The sequence below is a fragment of the Neomonachus schauinslandi genome, chromosome 2 (genome assembly GCF_002201575.2).
Source record: "Neomonachus schauinslandi chromosome 2, ASM220157v2, whole genome shotgun sequence".
Classification (NCBI taxonomy): Eukaryota; Metazoa; Chordata; class Mammalia; order Carnivora; family Phocidae; genus Neomonachus; species Neomonachus schauinslandi.
The window spans coordinates 123,047,311-123,068,941 of NC_058404.1; the positions used below are offsets into that span (position 1 = coordinate 123,047,311).

Sequence of the window (21,631 nt, forward strand, 5' to 3'; positions counted from 1 at the left end):
CTGGAATAGCAATACTTATACTGGACAAAAGAGACTTTAAAACAAAGACTGTAACAAGAGACAAAGAAGGATACATTATAATAATAAAGGGGACAATCCAACAAGAGGATATAACAACTATAAATATTTATGCACCCAATATGGAAGTACTCAAATACATACAGTTCATAAAAATCAATAGTAATACAATAATAGCAATAATCACAAGGATTACAATAGCAAGTAATACAATAACAGCAAGTAATACAATAATACAATAGTAATAATACCCCACTTACATCAATGGACAGATCATCCAAATGGAAAATCAACAAGGAAAGAATGACTTCAAATAACACACTGGATTTAACAGACAAATTCAGAACATTCCAGCCTAAAACAGCAGAATATACATTCAAGTGCACACGGAACATTTTCCAGAAGAGATCACATTATTAGGTCACAAAACAAGTCTCAGTAAAAAAAAAATAAATTAAGCAACCTGGAAGAAATGGATGCCTTCCTGGAAACCTATAAACTACCAAGACTGAAACAGGAAGAAACTGACAACCTAAATAGACCAATAACCAGTAACGAGATTGAAGCAGTGATCAAAAACCTCCCAAAAAACAAGAGTCCAGGGCCTGATGGATTCTCTGGGGAATTCTACCAAACATTCAAAGAAGAAATAATACCTATTCTCCTGAAGGTGTTTCAAAAAATAGAAACAGAAGGAAAACTTCCAAACTCATTCTATGAGGCCAGCATTACCTTGATCCCAAAACCAGGCAAAGACCCCATCAAAAAGGAGAATTACAGACTGATATCCCTGATGAATATGGATGCCAAAATTCTCAATAAAATCCTAGCTAATAGGATCCAACAGTATATTAAAAGGATTATCCATAAGGACCAGGTGGGATTTATCCCTGGGATGCAAGGGTGGTTCAACATTCGCAAATCCATCAATGTGATAGAACACATAAGTAAGAGAAGAGACAAGAACCACATGGTCCTCTCAATTGATGCAGAAAAAGCATTTGACAAAATACAACATCCTTTCCTGATTAAAACTCTTCATAGTGTAGGGATAGAGGGAACATTCCTCAAGTTCATAAAAAGCATCTATGAGGCGCCCACAGCGAAAACCATTCTCAATGGGGAAAGGCTGAGAGCCTTTCCCGTAAGATCAGGAACATGACAAGGATGCCCACTCTCACCACTACTATTCAACATAGTACTGGAAGTCCTAGCAACAGCAATCAGACAACAAAAAGAAATAAGAAGTATTCAAATTGGCAAAGAAGAAGTCAAACTCTCTCTCTTCGCAGATGACATGATACTTTATGTGGAAAATGCAAAAGACTCCACCCCCAAATTACTAGAACTCATACAGCAATTCAGTAATGTGGCAGGATACAAAATCAATGCACAGAAATCAGTTGCTCTCCTATATACTAACAATGTAACTGCAGAAAGAGAAATTAGGGAATTGATTCCATTTACAATAGCAGCAAAAACTGTAAGATACCTTGGAATAAACCTAACCAAAGAGGTAAAGGATCTATACTCTAGAAACTACAGAACACTTATGAAGGAAATGAAGACACAAAAAGATGGAAAAACATTCCATGCTCATGGATAGGAAGAATAAACACTGTTAAAATGTCTATGCTGCTCAGAGCAATCTATACTTTCAACTCCATCCCAGTCAAAATACCAACAGCATTTTTCAAAGTGCTGGAACAAACAATCCTAAAATTTGTATGGAACTAGAAAAGACCCCAAATCACCAAGGAATTGTTGAAAAAGAAAAACAAAGCTGGGGCATCACACTGCTTGATTTCAAGCTCTATTACAAAGCCGTGTTCACCAAGACAGCACGGTACTGGCACAAAAACAGACACATAGACCAATGGAACAGAATAGAGAGCCCAGATATGGACCCTCAACTCTATGGTCAAATAATCTTCGACAAAGCAGGAAAAAACATGCAATGGAAAAAAGACCGTCTCTTCAATAAGTGGTGCTACGAAAATTGGACAACTACATACAGAAGAATGAAACTAGACCATTCTCTAACACCATACACAAAGATAAACTCAAAATGGATGAAAGACTTTAATGTGAGACAGGAATCCATCAAAATCCTAGAGGAGAACATAGGCAGTAACCTCTTTGACATCACCCACAGCAACTTCTTTCAAGATACATCTCCAACGGCAAGGGAAACAAAAGCAAAAATGAACTTTTGGGACTTCATCAAGATAAAAAGCTTCTGCACAGCAAAGGAAACAGTCAACAAAACAAAGGCAACTGACAGAATGGGAGAAGATATTTGCAAATGACACTACAGGCAAAGGACTGAGATCCAAGATCTATAAACTTCTCAAACTCAACACCCAAAAACTAAATAATCATGTCAAAAAATTGGCAGATGACATGAACAGACACCTCTCCAAAGAAGACATACAAATGGCTAACAGACACATGAAAAAATGTTCATCATCATTAGCCATCAGGGAAATTCAAGTCAAAACCACACTGACATACCACCTAACACCAGTCAGAATGGAGAAACAGACAACACAAGAAACACAAATGTTGGAGAGGTTGTGGAGAAAGGGGAACCCTCTTACACTGTTGGTGGGAATGCAAGTTGGTATAGCCACTTTGGAAAAACAGTGTGAAGGTTCCTCAAAAAATTAAAAATGGAGCTACCCTATGACCCAGCAATTACACTACTGGGTATTGACCCCAAAGACACAGATGTAGTGAAAAGAAGGGCCATATGCATCCCAACGTTCATAGCAGCAATGTCCACAATAGCCAAACTGTGGAAAGAGCTGAGATGCCCTTCAATAGACAAATGGATAAAGAAGATGTGGTCCATATATACAATGGAATATTACTCAGCCATCAGAAAGGATGAATACCCAACTTTTGCATCAACATGGATGGGACCAGAGGAAATAATGCTAAGTGAAAGAAGTCAAGCAGAGAAAGTCAATTATCATATGGTTTCACTTATTTGTGGAACATAAGGAATAGCATGGAGGACATTAGAAGGAAGGGAAAAATGAAGTGGGGGGAATCGGAGGGGGAGATGAACCATGAGAGACTATGGACTCAGAGAAACAAACTGAGGGTTTTAGAGGGGAGGGGGGAGGGGGGATTGGTTAGCCCAGTGATGGGTATCAAGGAGGGCACGTATTGCATGGAGCACTGGGTGTTACACGCAAAGAATGAATCATGGAACACTACATCAAAAAACTAATGATGTACTTTATGGTGACTAACATAATAAAATTAAAAAAAAAATCAGTCATACCATGCATCTTTTTTTTTTAAAGATTTTATTTATTTGGGAGAGAAAGAGAGAGACAGCAAGCATGAGCAGGGGGAGGGGGAGAGGGAGAGGAAGCAGCAGACTCCCTGCTGAGTAGGGAGTATAAACATGAGGCTCGATCCCGGGACCCTGAATCATGACCTGAGTTGAAGGCAGATGCCTAACCGACTGAGCCATCCAGATGCCCCACCATGCATCTTTTCTGACCACAAGCCTATGAAATTAGAATTCAGTCACAAGAAGAAATCTGGAAAGAGCACAAAAACATGGAAGTTAAATAACATGCTACTAAATAATGAATGGGTCTACCAAAAATCAAAGAAATTAAAAATTACATGAAAAAATGAAAATGAAAACACAGTGGTCCAAAATCATTGGGATGCAGCAAAAGTGGTTCTAAGAAGGAAGTTTACAGCAATACAGGACTACCTCAAGAACCAAAAAAAATCTCAAATAAACAACCTAACCTTACACCTAAAGGAGCTACAAAAAGGAGAACAAACGAAAGCCAAACTCAACAAAAGGAAATAATAAAGACTAGAGGAGAAATAAATGATATAGAAACGAAAAAACAATAGAACTGATCAATGAAACCAGGAGGTGGTTCTTTGAAAAGATCAACCAAATTGATACTAGGAAGACTCATTAAAAAAAAAAAAAGAGGGCCCAAATACCAACAAATTGGACAACTTAGGAGAAAAGGAAAAATTCCTAGAAATAAATAACCTACCAAAACTAAGGAGGAAGAAATAGAAAATTTGGACAGACCAATTACCAGCAATGAAATTATATCAGTAATCAAAAAACTCCCAACAAACAAAAGTCCAGGACCAGTTTCACATGTGATTTCTACCAAACATTTAAAGAAGAGTTAATATCCACTCTTCTCAAACTATTCCAAAAAATACAAGAGGAAGGAAATCTTCCAAATTCATTCTAGGAGGCCAGTATCACCCTGATACCAAAACTAGATAAAGATACTACAAGGAAAGAAAACTACAGGTAAATATCTCTCATGAATATAGATGCAAAAATCCTCAACAAAATATTAACAAACTGAATCCAATAATACATTAAAAAAAATCATACACCACAATCAAGTGGGTTATTCCTGAGATGCAAGTGTGGTTAAAACAATCAATATGATACATCACATTCCATAAAGGATAAAAACCATATGATCATTTTAATAGAAGCAGAAAAAGCATTTGACAAAGAAAGAAATCCATTCATTATAAAAACCCTCAACAAAGTAGTTCTAGAAGGAACATATCTCAACATAATAAAGGCCCTATATGAAACACCCACAGTCAACATCATACTCAATGGTGCAAAACTAAAAGCTTTTCCCTTAAGGTCAGGAACAAATCAAGGATACCACTCTCAAGACTTCTATTCAACATAGTAGTGGAAGTCCTAGTCATAGCAATTAGACAACATAAAGAGATAAAAGGCATCCAAATTGGTAAGGAAGAAGTAAAACTCTTAGTATTTGCAGATGACATGATACTATACATAGAAAACCCTAAAGACTCCACCAAAAAACTACCAGAACTGATAAATGAATTCAGTGAAGTAGCAGGATACAAAATCAATGTACAGAAATCTGTACACTAATAATGAAGCAGGAGAAAGTGAAATTAAGAAAATAATTCCATTTACAGTTGCATTGAAAACAATAGAATGTCTAGGAATAAACTTAACTAATGAGGTGAAGGACCTCTGAAAACTTAGGAGAAAAGGAAAAATTCCTAGAAATAAATAACCTACCAAAACTAAGGAGGAAGAAATAGAATTCTTGATGATGAAAACATTGATAAAAGAAATTCCAGACAAGTCAAAGAAATGGAAAAACATTCCATGCTCATGGGTTAGAAAAGCAAATATTGTTAAAATGTCTATACTACTCAAAGCAACCTAGAGGTTTAATGCAATCCCTATCAAAATACCAAAAGTATTTTTCATGGAACTAGAACAAACAATCTTTAAATGTGTATGGAACCACAAAAGACCTTGAATAGCCAAAGCAATCTTGAAAAAGAAAAACAAAACTGGAGGTATCAAAATCTCAGACTTCAAGTTATATTGCAAAGTGGTAGTATTTAAAACAGTATGGTACTAGCATAAAAATAGACACATAGATAAATGGAATATAACAGAAAACCCAGAAATAAACCCACGATTATATGGTCAATTAATCTTCGACAAAGGAGGAAAGAGTAATCTAATAGGAAAAAGACAGTTCCTTCAACAAATGATGTTGGGAAAACTGGACAGCCACATGCAAAAGAATGAAACTGGGGCACTTTCTTTCACCATACACAAAAATAAACCAAAATGGATCAAAGACCAAAATGTGAGACCTGAAACAACAAAAATCCTAAAAGAGAGCACAGGTAGTAATTTCTCTGACATTGGCCACAGCAACATTTTACTAGATAATGTCTCCTGAGGCAAGGGAGATAAAACCAAAAGTAAACTATTGGGACTACATCAAAATAAAAAACTTCTGCACAGTAAAGGAAACAATCAACAAAACTAAAAGGCAACGTACTAAATGGGAGAAGATACTTGCAAATGACATATCCAATAAAGGGTTAGTATCCAAAATATATAAAGAACTGGTACAACTTAATACCCAAAAAACAAATCATCCAATTAAAAACTGCAAAAGACACAAATACATATTTCTCCAAAAAAGACACTCAGATGCACAACAGACATATGATAAGATGCTCAACATCATTCATCATCAGAGAAGTGCAAATCAAAACTACAATAAGATACTGCCTCACACCTATCAGAAAGGCTAAAATCGAAAACACAAGAAACAAGTGTTGGTGAGGATGCAGAAAAAGGGGAACCCTCTTGCATTATTTGTGGGAATGCAAATTGGTGCAGCCATTGTGAAAAACAGTATGGAGTTTCCTCAAGAAATTAAACATAGAACTACCCTACAATCCAGGAATCACACTACTGGGTATTTACCCAAAGAAATATAAAAACACTAATTCAAAAGGACACATTCACCTTTATGTTTACTGCAGCCTTATTTACAATAGCCAAACTATGGAAGCAGCCTAAATGTCCATCAATAGATGAATGGATAAAGAAGAAGTGGTATATATTTACAATGGAATATTATTCAGCCATAAAAAGAGAATGAAATCTTGCCATTTGCAACAACATGGATGGAGCTAGTGTATAATACTAAAGCAAATAAGTCAGTCAGAGGAAGACAAATACCACATGATCTTACTCATATGTGGAATTTAAGAAACAAAACAAATGAGCAGGGGAAAAAAAGAAAAAAGAGAGACAAACCAAGAAACAGACTCTTAACTACAGAGAACAAGTTGATGGGTTACCAGAGGGGAGGTGGGTTGGAGGATGAGGGAAGTAGGGGAGGAGGATTAAAGAGTATACTCATTATGCTTAAAAAAATAAAATAAAATGAAAAAAATTGGGATTTAAAAACTAATTGATTAGGAGCTATGAAAATAAGCAGTCTTGTTAACTACAAGATTATCTATAAGGACGGTCAGATGGCCTTTGTGTCTAAGTATCTTCATGTTCTACAGGCCAAATGGGATAATAACATTGGGGTTCTCAACATCAGTGTATCTATTTTCACTTAAACTATTTTTGGAATGGTACTCTGGTACCTGTTACTTCAAGTTAGTCTGATGTCCCCAGACTACAAGTTTTCTATTTTTAGCCTTTCTAGAGACTAAATACAGTCTTTTGCTTACATGGGAAGGGGTAGTTACTATAAAGTGTGGGAAGGGGCTTCCTGGCAGTAATGACCTCCCCACGAGAACATGCCCCTTACGAAGGACCACTTCCACCCACCCCAGAAGAGGACAAGGGGAAGCACAAGAAGTGCTTGGCGCAGAGCCTCAACGCCTACTTCATGGACGTGAAGCTCCCAGGATGCTACAACATCACCAGTTTTTAGCCACACAAAAAGGCTAGTTCTGTGTGTTGGCTGCTCCCCTGTCCTCTGCCAGCCCACAGGAGGAAAAGCAAGGCTTACAGAAAGATGCTCCTTTAGATGGAAGCAGCACTAAAATCACCCTGAATCAGTTGAGTGGGAAACTCTCAATAAACACATTTTGGATAAAATAAATTGAAATAAAATGAAATAAAATAAAATAAAACTCTGGAAAGGGAATGAGATTTTAATACCACCAAATTCTGATCCTTCTGAAGATTCCAAAAAGCAAACTGGTTACTTCTTGGCTTTCTAATCCAGGATTTACACATCGAAGTTTTGCTAAATTAGTTACTGCTTGTCTTTCTTCCCAGGTCCTAAAATATTTTTGTGTCATCTCCTCTCCCTTTTTTCTTTTCCCCTTTCCTTATGGATTTAAACCTTTAAAAAAGTATCCCTTTACTATAGTGTTAGTTTCCAGAAAGAAGTGAAATTAAATACAAGTTTTTATTCTAACACCTCTACCCCTAAATCCTAATATTTTAAGCAGAGAATTTTCTTTATAAAAGATTTTGGAGCCAAATAAAAAGGAAGTCCTATAAACTAGGACTCAAAGAGAACAAAAAGGCACAGCTGCATTTTCCTTTTTGTCCCCAATTCTGTAATAGATTGCATTTAAATTATTTTATATTTTGTCTTTATCATCTTTTGTGAGAAAAACCACAAAAATTTCTGCTGTTTAACATTTTTATTAATAAATTTGACTAAAAGTAACTCTAGCATATAGTGATATGCCATATGCATAGTAAGTAATATAAATGTGATGGGAACTTGGTATTTACCTATGTCAATAATAATAATGCTTTGTGGATTTCTTAACTTATTGCAATAAAACACACACTGGAAAAAGGAAAAGTATTCTGGAGCATATATATTCAATTTCAGTGTTGATGTATAACCTAGCTATTACATGGACATAAAAGACTCATGAAATAAACTCTAAAAGTCTTAGTATGTAAAGGAATATTTCTTTTATCCTTTCATCCTCCAATTGGGATAAAGGCAGTAACAGCTGGAAAGAGACTATGAAATTGGACTAATTGGGTGTATATCCATCTTTTAATACAGACTAGGGAGAGGAGGCTGAATTGAGGTGGTCTATGCACTTTCTCAAAGAAATCCTGATGCCTTAACATAAGCAACTCACATTTAATGGTGTTTATGTTTCTGTTACCAAGATTAGGACATTATCAGGGATTATAGCACGATTTCTGTTTTATTTCTACAAAGTATACCAGACACAAATTCCTACAATCCATTTTAATAATGGAAAACAGTATCTTGTAAAACAATGAACGAATCTTCTTTCATTCTTGGTCTTACATGAATTTATGAAAATAAGATAGTATGAAAAAAAAGAAAAGCAGGAGAGGATAGAAAACAAAGACATTCATAAATACCAGGAGATGACCCACTGAATAAGAATGAGTTTTAACACTGTGCATCAACTGTACTAAAAAAAAAAAAACAACAAAAAAACCCCCAAAGTTCCAGTCTCATGAAAAGAAATTCAATCTAAACATGCTGCTGTTCTTTAAAAAAAACAAACAACAAGGGCGCCTGGGTGGCTCAGTTGGTTGGGCAACTGCCTTCGGCTCAGGTCATGATCCTGGAGTCCCGGGATCGAGTCCCGCATCGGGCTCCCTGCTCGGCGAGGAGCCTGCTTCTCCCTCTGACCCTCCCCCCTCTCATGTACTCTCTCATTCTCGCTCTCTCAAATAAATAAATAAATCTTTAAAAAAAAAAAAAAAAACAAAAAAAAAAACAACAAAACTGACTTTTAAAAATTAGCTCGTGTTGCTGTTTTTTTACAAAAAAAAAAAAGACTTAAAAATTAGCTCTGATAAATAATCTCCATTTAAATTTGAAGCATTTAAAGTCTAAGCTAAAGAAAGTACTGAGATCAAGATTTTAATGTGTAGTATGTAAGAACATGAGCTCTCAGAAAATCCAAGGTTAGAGTCCTGGTGCTTCTGTTTATTTATAAAATGGGTATAATTAATAGAATTAATTTGTTTGTTTTAGCTATTATATTTAGTTATGACAAAACATCCCCTTATGGGGACAGTGAAATGTCCCCATAATACAAAATTTATTATGAACGTGGTCGTGGGATAGATTCAGACCAGGAGTTTAACTTTATAAAGAATCACAGGAAGGAAGATCAGAAAGAAGAGAGTACTATTAAGAATACAGAGAAAAATAAAATAGAGAAAAGAGACAGGGGTGCTGGAGTCATCAGTTCTCTTCTCTGTTATGACTGGGCTGTGTTCCCAGTACTGGTCTGTTTCTGTCTGCCTTCTGATTTTCAAGGGTTTCTCATAATTTTTTCTAATGCTGTTATAAATATATTATTATGAAAAAGTCCTCTATCATTTTTTTTATTTTTTTTATTATTATTATTATTTTTTAAAGATTTTATTTATTTATTTGACAGAGAGAGACACAGCGAGAGAGGGAACACAAGCAGGGGGAGTGGGAGAGGGAGAAGCAGGCTACCCGCAGAGCAGGGAGCCCGACGCGGGACTCGATCCCAGGACCCCGGGATCATGACCTGAGCCGAAGGCAGTCGCTCAACCGACTGAGCCACCCAGGCACCCCTCTATCATTTTTTTTAAAGATTTTATTTATTTATTTGACAGAGAGAGAGAGATAGTGAGAGCAGGAACACAAGCAGGGGGAGTGGGAGAGGGAGAAGCAGGCTCCCCGCCGAGCAGGGAGCCCGATGAGGGGCTCGATCCCAGGACCCTGGGATCATGACCTGAGCCGAAGGCAGACGCTTAACGACTGAGTCACCCAGGAGCCCCAGTCCTCTATCATTTTTAGGGATTTTCTAAAAAGGGGGAAAAACCTTAGTCTGTTAGGTTCCTTTTTAACCTATAAACAATTTATATAAAATGTAATAAATTAATAGTCCTTTATTTTTGTCCTAGAAATACAATACTTGATTTCAAGACCATCTCTCATTTAAGAATACTAAAGTCAAGTGGAGATCATTTTAAATATTCAACTCTATTAAATAATATACAAGTGGAAACTTTAAACGTTGATAAATAAAACAATGAGGGAAGCAAAGGAGCTCCAATTATAAACAATATAATCATAGATATAATTGGACCTACTTTTTTTTAAACACTGAAGTATCTACAATGCTTCAAAAAAATAATCTACATGGATCTCCAGGTTGTTAACATCTATAGGAAAAGTTATTGTAAGTACATTAATAAGTTAATTACATTTGTGGTTCATGACTAGGACTTACCAAGTTCTGCTAAGTTGCCAAATGCAACAAGACACATTTCTGTAAGAGCTGCATTTTGGCAATGGATGCCCAATAATTTCACTAAGGTAGGTATAACACCCATATTGATAAGCTGAGCTTGAAGGGAATCTGTAAAAAACAAACAAACAAAAGTGTTTATGTATCAAATGAACATGAGTAAGAAGAAAGCACCTCTTATTCTCCCTATTGCAAACTCAATACTATTTCAATTACAGTAAATAAGATTAAGTCCATCCATACAATTGTCTGAAAAATTTTAAAACATTAGTTCACAAGAGTTTTGAATCTTTTCAACGACTAAAAGAAATTTAGAAATGAACTCAAATAACATGTCAAAACATAATTAAAAAAAAAACAGGGTTGTATACCTTTGTAGAGTAGGCTTTAAAAATTTATAAATAATTAAACATTACCATTGCTAGTTATGTGAAAAGGTTAGACAAAGTAATATTTGTATTATAGGAAAGCAGAATATACGAAAAGCATAGAAAAACAAATTTAATAAAGACCAAGAGAAGAATCTTAGAATCCCTTAAAAACAGCTGCTTCATAATAAAGAATGAAAAATATATATAATACACAAAAATCATTTCGATTATTTGTAGCAGAATGTTCTTCGATGACTGCTAGGAAGGAAAGTAGTTTTTACAAGGAAAAAATGTGTTACTTAAAATATTTTTCTTTTCAAAGTTTTAATAAGAGTGACAAGCATTTTAGTAAAGAAAAGAAAATTTGGCTTGAGAAGTAAAGAGAATGAGATCAATATGCTTTGTCATCATTGCTTGCCTTCATTTTCTAAGAAATTAATTAGTTTTAAAGTACTTAACAGGCCTTGGATTTCCACAATGGCTCTTCATGAACAAATTATGACAGAATACCTGTAGCAAAGCTGAAGGTAAATAAACCAAATGAAAATCAAAAGTACTGCCTCTTACAAAACGCTAAGAAAGATATAAACACATGCCTATGTAAAACATTATTACTATTAATAACTTTCATCCAAAGATACAGGAATGCTTTCAAAATTCTGTTTCCTTTGAAAATTATATGCCATTTTCAAGCTAATAATTTTCTCCAAATTCTTTTTAAAGTTACCTACTGGGAATCTAAAGATAAAAATCCTATTTATTACAAACATTTTCCTTAAAGCATGCGTCCTTTGACAGTTTGCTTACTAATCTCTTCATCACTCTTTTTGGTTCTTAATCAATTGATAAGGAGGTGGTTGGGTGATTATCAGATAAGAACAAGAAGGTGGGTTGAGCTGCCTCACATTCCAGTTGATTATATGCCTGGCGGTCTTTGTAGTCAATTTTTCCTGTTTTAGAATAAAGTATCAAGGGATAGCCAACCGAGGCTTATCACCCTGAAAACTGATGAGTGGGTGATTACGCATACTATCTGGTTCAATTGGGGGGGGCCTATAACCAAAACAAGAAAATAGGCCTGGGAAAAAGGGAAGTTTACATTTAGAGTTCAAAGAGTCTAAAACAATTTCAAATTTTGCAATGGAATTATGAAATCTGGTCCAAAAAGAGACAGAAATAAAAGACTATATTCAACTAAATGATTTGTTCTTATGCCTTTAATGTTAAATATTTTTTCTTACTATACAATTCAGCAATTGATGAATGATTCACAGTATCTGTATTATAAGCAAATTACTTATGTTAAAAGGTATAGTGTTATGTGTTTTATCGGCAGAATACCTGTATTATGGTTATAGTATTTTTAACGATCATGCACCAATAAGCTTTCCAAGTCAGAAATTATTTTGATTACTTACCAGTAAAGTTCCTTATTATTGGATCACCTTTGCAGATCTTTGTTCTTTAGCAGTATTTTTAAATTTCATTTATTTATTTACTCATTTTGACTACCTCTTCAAATACTGCAGAGCTGTTGAATCATTAAGTTTCAGGTATGTAAGCGTGAGCACTAGCGCATGCATTGAGTGTGAGTCAAACTCCACTATATGTCTGCAATATATGTAAGCATCACACACACCCCCTCAGTACTGTTGGCACAAACTATAAAAATCCAACAGTCCAGGGACATCAGAGAAATAACAAATTTTATGGAGATAACTCAAGAGGAGAATACCACTTAGAAGATGATGTTCTTCACATTCTCCTAACTTGGCATCTCTACCACTTCCTTGGACTGCTTTTAAGGTATCATGAATTTTGGTTCCAGGGAAATGAGGGACAAAAAAAATAGGAAATGTTGCATAGTTTCATAAAATCTTTGGCATACAAATTGAAGCAGGAATATTTGAAATTGTGGTAAATCAGGAGAAAAAAGAAGTATAGCCCAAGGGCATTTGGTGTGAATCACCCTAATTCATGAAAATCACTTTCCTTTGGGAAAATGTGTTTTAAAGCTACCCAGGAGCCAAATTAATTGTATACTCACATACAACACACATACCACACACAAGTAAAGAGAAAAATTATATAGTCATCCAATGGACATACTCATTTTTGATCACTTGGGTGCTTTCTTTTATATCCATCTCTATGAGGCTAACTAAAACAAAAATTACACTCAAATAACTCTAAAGTCTGTTCATATCAATTGCAGGCAAGTCATTCTCCTTGGATAATGAAGGCCCAGATGAGGAAAAAAACTTTACTCAAACAGACTGATACAAATTTTCATTTCAAGATAAGCAGGCATCCTAGAACATGGTTCTCAAAATGGGGTCCCCAAAACCCTTTCAGAGGATCACAAAACCAAAACTACATTCATAAAAATACCAAGATTTTATATGCCTTTTGTACTTTACTGATATTTACACAATGGTGCAGAAACAGTGGTGGGTAAAACTGCTGGGGCTTTATTATCAATCTAGTCAGTGGCACCAACTTCTGTTGGTGGTCATCATATTCTGACCCATCACACATTCACAGTAAAATAAATGCTATTCTTCTATGCAATTTTTTTAATTTTGCAAATTTTTTTTTTAAGTAGGCTCCACACCAACATGAGGCTTGAACTCACGACTCTGAGATCAAGAGTCACATGCTCTACACACTGAGCCAGTCAGGTGCCTCAGCAATATTTTTTATTTTGAAAAGTTATTTTTCATAAAAATACATGGTAATGTGAGTTATTATTTTAAATGCAATATTAAATAATTTTTAAAATTGTCTCCATTTTAATTTCTAATATGGTAAATATTGATAGAGATGGCCCATATTTATAAACAAAAATTCTATAGGGTCTTCTTCAATTTTTAAGTGTCTAAAAGAGTCCTGAGACCAAAAGTTTAAGAACCACTGCCAAAGGATTACCTAACTTCCATAGGAGATGGAAAACAAAACAAAACGGAACATGGAATAGAGATTCCGAAATTCAATGATGTGCTTGGCAGATGAAATAACAGGAAAAGAAATAAAAATTAAAAGCATGGTAGGAATCCTAGATTTTGGTGTTTGGATATTTTGAGCAAAATTACATTAAGCACCTGAACATTTTATTTTGCTTATTTGAGCAGAAACTCTACTTAAGCCTAGGAGAATATTCCATGGTTGGGTCTGTTTGCCTATTTCAGTTACAACTTAGTATGTTATCAATAGTTTTTTTTGGAGGGGTAGGGCTAAGTAGGGGTCCTGTTTGTGTGGAATAAATTGGTATTAATTCTTATTGCTGGAAATAAATGATTAAGTTTAATCACTTTTTCTTATTGCCCAGAGAAAGCTTGTGAGTGGATTTCAAAGGATGGTAGGTGACACTCATTATGGATGGTATCAGGAGTATGACTTTTAAATCAGAGACTAACTGGAAGACATTCTTAGAACCAGATATAGTTCACATTCTCTAGAATTGAAAAAGTGAAACAGTGCAGGACTGAGAATTTTGGCATCCTTCAATGAATACCAGCAACTCCAGGGGAATGTTTATCAGAGCTCAACAAACACAATTCACAAAATGCAACCCAGGCTTGTACAGAGCAAACACTTATGTGTGAAAGACAGTCTTTAGACAGCACAATGTCATAAATGTCTGAAGACTTTTAAAGATTGCTCCTGACACACATCACAGACAAATACTGACCAAAATACAGAATTACAAAATATCAAGATGACACAGGCCCTACATGATCTATGGGGAGGAAGAGGAAGAAAGGCACTGAGGGGGTGCAATACAGATGCATATACAAAGAGATATAAGGCAATCAACGCATGCGCTGGTGTGAACACTTACCTACCTACATTTGAATTTCAATGGTTCCAAGTTCTTCAGGTCACACTCATGGAAACTCCAAAGAATGGAGATCTGGAGAGAAGATCTTAAGTTGAAGAACCTTTTTCCCCCTGAGTTTTAAGTTTAATGTTTAAAACATTGGTATAGATTATAGGTCCAGAAAAGAATCCCAGTAACTCAATTGAAGTTACGTTGATCAATTACTATAAAGAATAAGTTTAAGAAGACTGCAACACATGTTTACCTTATTCATAAGAAAAGGCCCTTACAGACAATATTATAAGATTATTAAGCTTATCAGTAAATAGGACTTAATGATGAAACTGTCAAAAAAAGATATACACAATTCAAAATACATAGTTTCTACATTAGTATGTATATATAGTATGTATACTATTCATACTATAAGGAGTACAATATTCCTATTTACAGGCTTGCATAAAAACCATCTACAATCAAGTGAATTATCTACAGTTGAAACAATAAACACAAGCAAATATAAATCTTGATGAATTGTAATACAAATTAGATAAAAGCCATTTGGGCATAATAAAGACTGAAGAAAATTGCCCCTGACTAATGGCATATATATATATATATATATATATATATGTATATATATATATATATATATATACATATATATATATACTTCCAAAAAAGACACAAAAATTAAAAATGATGTAAAACAGTGAATAGAAATGTTAAGTTTAAACAAGTTGTAGTGGATTAAATAGTGAAAGGTAAACTGACTTTACAGCTGCCAAGAGGATGATTCGTAGTTAAAAACTTTATACATCCACATGTGCATGTACACAGTTTTTCAGTTACTTATTACTTAATATCTTTTTGTTTGGTCAGGAAAGTGGAGAACTTTTATCTAAACCTAGTATTGAGCATTTAAAAGTAAAAATATTTACATATGTTTAAAATTAACTTCAAATCAAGCATTTTAAAAGCCCTCTTTAAACAAAACATGCATTATGTGTTCTACACCCAGATTATCCCTATAATTTGAACCCCAGGTTATACATTTTAATGACAAATAGTAATTTCAATGAAAAAAAAAGAGAGAACCAAAATTCATTAGCACTGAGAATACTGGAGGTTTAAAACAACACATGTACACAATTCTTGTTTTCTAACAGTTAAAAAATAGAAAAGAATTCAAAAGTTTCTTCTGAAAATAAGAGTCTCTACAAGAGCAAAATCTCCCTTTTGTAAAAATTTTAGAGATAATGACAGAATTACGAGTGAGTATAATGTAAAACAATAGCAAAAAAAAAAAAAAAACCCCAAAGCAAAATCACAAGAGAAAGGAAAAATGTTTTATTATCCTTAAGAGACCTACCCATATACTGTTCTCAACCCAATGACACTTAGAGTGATTATGTCTTAATCTAGTAGATAATTTTTTTCCCCCTGGGCTCACTTCAGGTTAAATTACTACTACAGATCAGCTCTTGTAATGAATACTGCTACGAAGGAAATTTCTACAGATGTGTCTACTCTGATTAAAGGAAACTCTATGCTTTGATCTCAGAAAGAAACTGGTCTTTTAAAGATTATGACTTTTTTGTTTGTTTTCTTTTAAGATGACTACTGCCAGCCATTGCTTAAGCAGCTCTTAGTGGGAGAAATATATCCTGTCTCTGATCTCAAATAGCATTGCTGAAAGAAAGGCCATATCCATAGATGCATTAATTTAAACCTACATTTTTGCACAGCAAATTAAGCTCAGTGCCATGTTAATGTACATCTCAACATGTATACCTTACAAACATACAGAATTTAAAAACATAAAAATTCTTTGTTTTACAGAGGATTTACTGGCTTAAAAAAAGAAAACAAATAATACTAGTTATCCTGGAGCATTACTATTATTAATTTAAAATTACATGGAAATTCTTTGCAACACACAAACTATGTTAATAAGATACATTACATAACCAAAAGATTTCTGATTTCTGGCCAATCCCCATTTTTCAAACAGTATTTACTTAAATTTTCATTTAACAAAATATAGGCAGTTTGGTCTTAACTGGATTTTACTTGTAGTTAGAAGACAGGATTACTAATTTTTATACAAGTGATTCTACATATGATACTTCTTTGCCTTGAGTTTTTCTCTGAATGGCTATTTTAAGTAGTCCACATTGAAGATGGACTGATAGGTGGCCAAAATCCATTATTCATCTCTGGCTTTAGCCTTAGCTCTTGGAAGGCCAAACATCTGAATACTTACTTCAGTGTTATTTCTGGCACCTACAAACCTGTACATGGTCAATAATCATGGGCTTGATACCATCATGTTTCAACTGGTGTAGTAACATCAATAATAAAAACAAGGCCTAGTTTTCAGTTTTACTGTTACTATCTAAATATTCATTTTTAAATTTAGGTAAGCATTCCATATATAGAGAAAATCTCCCTATGTGCTTCATATGCAGAAATTCTGTCAGTTGAAATGTAAATGTACATTTATATTGCAATACTTAAAATGTGACAATAACTAATGATGGTGAACAAACTATACAAATGTAAAAATTAAATCAAGGCAGAAAAATAGAGATCAGATTACCTATCCTCTTTAGAATTTACAACATAAAATAAATGTCAGGAGCTGTTTTTAATTTTTAGTTACTTAATTTCACTCAGGCCATGAATCTTCCAAAAAGAAGTCCAAATTGGGAATTCTTTATATCTAGTGATGATGAATTAAAATCAGAAAGCCAACCCTGCCACCTCAAATTTTTACTATGAGGAAAATCTTGAAAATAATATTCAATAACATCTATGATTAATTATCTTCAATCCAGACAAAAAGCAAATAAAGAAAGAAAAACATGTTAGAGAATAAGGAACCCCAAACATATTTTGCTGCTCTATTGCCTTCAGTTAAAAATTGGTATCTATTTAGTATCATAATGCTATATGCACCACTATAATCTGATTTTAAGAAAATCTAGGAAGCTGAAAATCCTAAGTATTGTTTCTGTAATATAATGCCAAACTTTAAATCATTAATGAAAAAACTCTAACAATCATTTCATTTTTTTGTCATAAAATTTCAGATTCTTGCATTCAGAAGTTCATTTTGTAATGGTCAAAGCTAAATATTAATGCCACTACTTGACCATGTGGAATTACACCAAATGTGCATTTTGTACACTTCTACTAAAATCCAAGTTCTTAGTTTATCCATTAAGTAACAGCATTATTATAGCAGTTTTTTGGAAGGATTAGGATGAAAAGCTAAGCTAGTCTTATAGGTCAAATTTAATAGACCAAATTAGCAGGAGGCACAAGAACAACTAACCGTTCTGTCATTCAGTAAAACAATTTGTTTAAAATGACATTTGTAGCAGAACTTCTTGAGCGCAACCTGGCTGAGTAAATTCGAATGCTGTTAGACAAACAGTAAAAATTCAGAAATTTTTTACAAAGAGAAAACAGTAAATAAAGAATTACCAATATATGTTTTTAAATCCTAAAAACTTCTCAGCTGCACGATAAAAGTTTTTTTAACACAATTTGTTTAACACACTAGAGTACTTTAATTTGACAAACTAGGCTTCAAAAGATGCAAACTTAAAAGCACATCTCCCAGGCCTTTTAAACAAGGGAAAAAAATGAACAGAAAATACACTGAAATGATATACTGGAAAATTAATACAATTATGGGAAAAAAGACAATAAGTTACAAAGAAAAAAATTTTACATTCTGATTTTTTTTACCTTAAAGTTAGGCAAAAAGTTTTTAGTATTTAGGAATTATATGTAATTATTAATTAGCTTGTACCCATAGTAAATAAACTGTGGAAATAGTTCCTCACTTATGCAAAGCAAATCATTTTCTAAACATCTAATATCTAGGAAGTATTCTTTCTTACATGTAATAAAGTAATACCAAAACATAAAAATAAACAAGTAGCTCAGGCGAAAGTGCTCTTAGTTTTTCATCAGGATTATTCCTTATTAATTTCTATTCTTCCTATTTTAAGTATGAAGAAAAAGTAAGCCAAGTTACAAGACTGAGGTCACCAGAAAAATGAATAATAGTTTGATTAAAATTGTGAAATTGTTGCTATTGGTTGAAATGAAGGTAGCAGCTAAAATTAATTACATATTAAGTAATCTTCTAGTTACAGAGAAAATACTTCACAGGCCTATTTTAAACAACTGAATTTATGTACGGGCTGAATACTTAATTTCAATTGTTACACTCCAGGTAATAAACCCATGCCTCTGAGTTGCATTTCCTCAAACACAGATGGCCTCCCTTCAAACAGTTCAGTTATCATGAGTCTATACAGCAAATACATGTGAGAATTATTATAAGAGTATCCCAGAGAGATTTTAGGAGCCATAAAAAAAGAGAAATTTGTCTTTCAATAATAGGGAGCTATTAAGATACTAGAGAAAAATGAGCTCTATTTGAAAAATCATACATATAAAATTAAATATAGATCACATGCATACATATATCATCATATCCTCAAACTGATATCCCAAATATCCAATATATATCATGTTCCTCATCTATCTATATATATATATGACATATATAATATAGGTTACATGAAGAAGCGAGTCATAAACTGTGTATATTATGTTAATCATTTTAGAAGGAAACCAATTTTTCCTTTCTTGATGGCATGTTTATTTCTTCTATTTTTCTCTCTTACGGCACAGCTTATATAAAACAAGTAACTTTAGTCCTTACTTTAGTGCTTACCATCAATAATTTTCTTAAGAATTATAACAGACTTCTCCCTGTATTTTATTACTCTAGCATAGGTATATTAAGAAAAAAATTAAATTCTTAATTACAGAGTTTTCCAAGAGATATTTACTGATTAATCATGGTCATCACGGTTATTACATATTACATGTAAGATAATAAAAATGGTGAAAAATTTTTATGAACAAGGTGTTAAATAACTCTGGTGCTTTGCTTTTGATTACTGGTTTGTTTCCATTCAAATTGCAGTCAACTTTCAAGTATACATGTGCAGATTTTTTGTTTGGTGATCACCTATGGTAAATTTTTCACACCATCATCAGGATGTTTTCAATGCCACTTTCTGCTACTACAATGAACATGAATAGGGAATATCAAGTAATATAGTGGGCAAGAGTTTGTAATGCTTCTAAATTAATAAAGGAAATACATTCCAAAAACCCATTTTTCTTCCAAGTACTGATTTTGTTAATAAAAAAATTTTAGACAATACTAAATATCCAGAAGTCAATAAATATTTGCCAAACTTCTACTATAAGCTAAAACGGTGTTATGTTTGAAAATAGATCTGAACAAAATTTTTAGCCTTCGCTGCTATGTTTTGGCATTGGGCAACCAAAGCTAGAAAAAAAGATACCCAAGAAACTAATGAGATAAAAATATCTGTAATAATAGGTCTGGGTTTCTTGTTTATGGATAAGTAATAAATAGATGAAGAAAATATAGGAAGCTCAGCATATTTCCTAAAAACTGAGTATCAAATTGTCAACATGCTTTGCTCTAACCATAACTGTCAAACACTCAGACTATTTTGGAGAGCCACAGAATTGAAGAGTGCTTTTCTGCCATGTGAAAAATAGGTATGATTTTTCCCAAAAGGATAAATTTTAAATGATTTTTATTGAAAAAAAATTTTTGTCTTATTCTATTTATACATGATTTTATTTATATAATATTATGGACACAACTTTTCTGGCTAAGCAATTATAAATTTCTCTATTCAGATATTCCACACTTACCAGTTTGGGTATAAAAAATTGTAATTGCTTCACAAATGGGGAAATAAAAGAATATACCCAGCTCATAGCTTAAAAGTGTACATTCCAGAGCCAGTTCAAAAATTATAAAACTCATGAACCTTGAGTTTTATATAGTTTTATCAAAGGGTACAAAAATACCTTTAGCACATACGTATTTTCATAATATATCTGTCTTGCATTTGGTTAGGAATTTTTTTTTATTCCCTATTTAATGGATTTAAAAATTGGATATGCTCACAGTTGTCTACCAGATGGACAGGAAGATAAATCTTAAGTCTCAGTCTGGTGTCAATTTACTTTTAGGACTAATATACAATTTGAAAATATTATCATCAAAGAAACTATGTTGGTGGATCTTTGTGACCATTTTCAGCACTCTCATATCTTTATATTTAAAAAAAATTATCTGTGAAGCTAAAGCAATAACTTCTTATAAGTAAGGCTTAAGTTACTGGGGCTGAGGACAGAGTTAATTTTTCTGGTAGAGTAACAATTTATCACTCAACTATTCTATTCAGTTACGAGCAGAGGCTTATGTACTGAAATTCAATAGTAAATACACATAAAAAGGAACTTCATTTTCCAGTGCTAATAAAAACGCTTCCTGAATTTCAAAAGGCTCTATTTTTTTTTTTTACTCATCTAGGGGTACACGATCAATATCAAATGATCTGAAGTTAGCCAAAAAGACCTAATATTTAAGTAGGCAAGTCTTTAAACACACATTTTAAAGAAAAGAGTAAGTAATCAACAAAAACAATAATTATTTGCAATAATTATGTAAAACGAAAAGAATATAATTTAAGTTAAAGAGTATTATGGAGAAAAAGAATCACTTCACAAACTATGATCCCCATGACAGACAAATGTAAATGCAAGCAGAGGAAAGAAGATAGTTAAACATTTGGCACCTGTTTTTTAAAATACTAAAGATAACTTTACTTCTATTTTATCTAATAAGTTTTGAAAGCTTCATTCCAATCACAGTTTTAGAATGATGGAACAAAAACACTTCTGCTCCAATAATGTTCGG

The 21,631-nt window shown here is 33.4% G+C and overlaps 1 protein-coding gene and 1 pseudogene across 1 annotated transcript in view; one reads left to right on the forward strand and one right to left on the reverse strand.

Moving 5' to 3' along the window:
* Nucleotides 1-21,631, reverse strand: part of RAP1GDS1 (Rap1 GTPase-GDP dissociation stimulator 1) — a 132,625-nt gene that overhangs the window by 34,233 nt on the left and 76,761 nt on the right. The window contains exon 6 of the mRNA XM_021680405.1: nucleotides 10,585-10,713. Within this exon, the coding sequence (XP_021536080.1) occupies nucleotides 10,585-10,713 (129 nt within the window). The remainder of the gene's footprint in view (nucleotides 1-10,584; nucleotides 10,714-21,631) is intronic.
* On the forward strand, nucleotides 7,150-7,398 carry LOC123324041 (annotated as a pseudogene).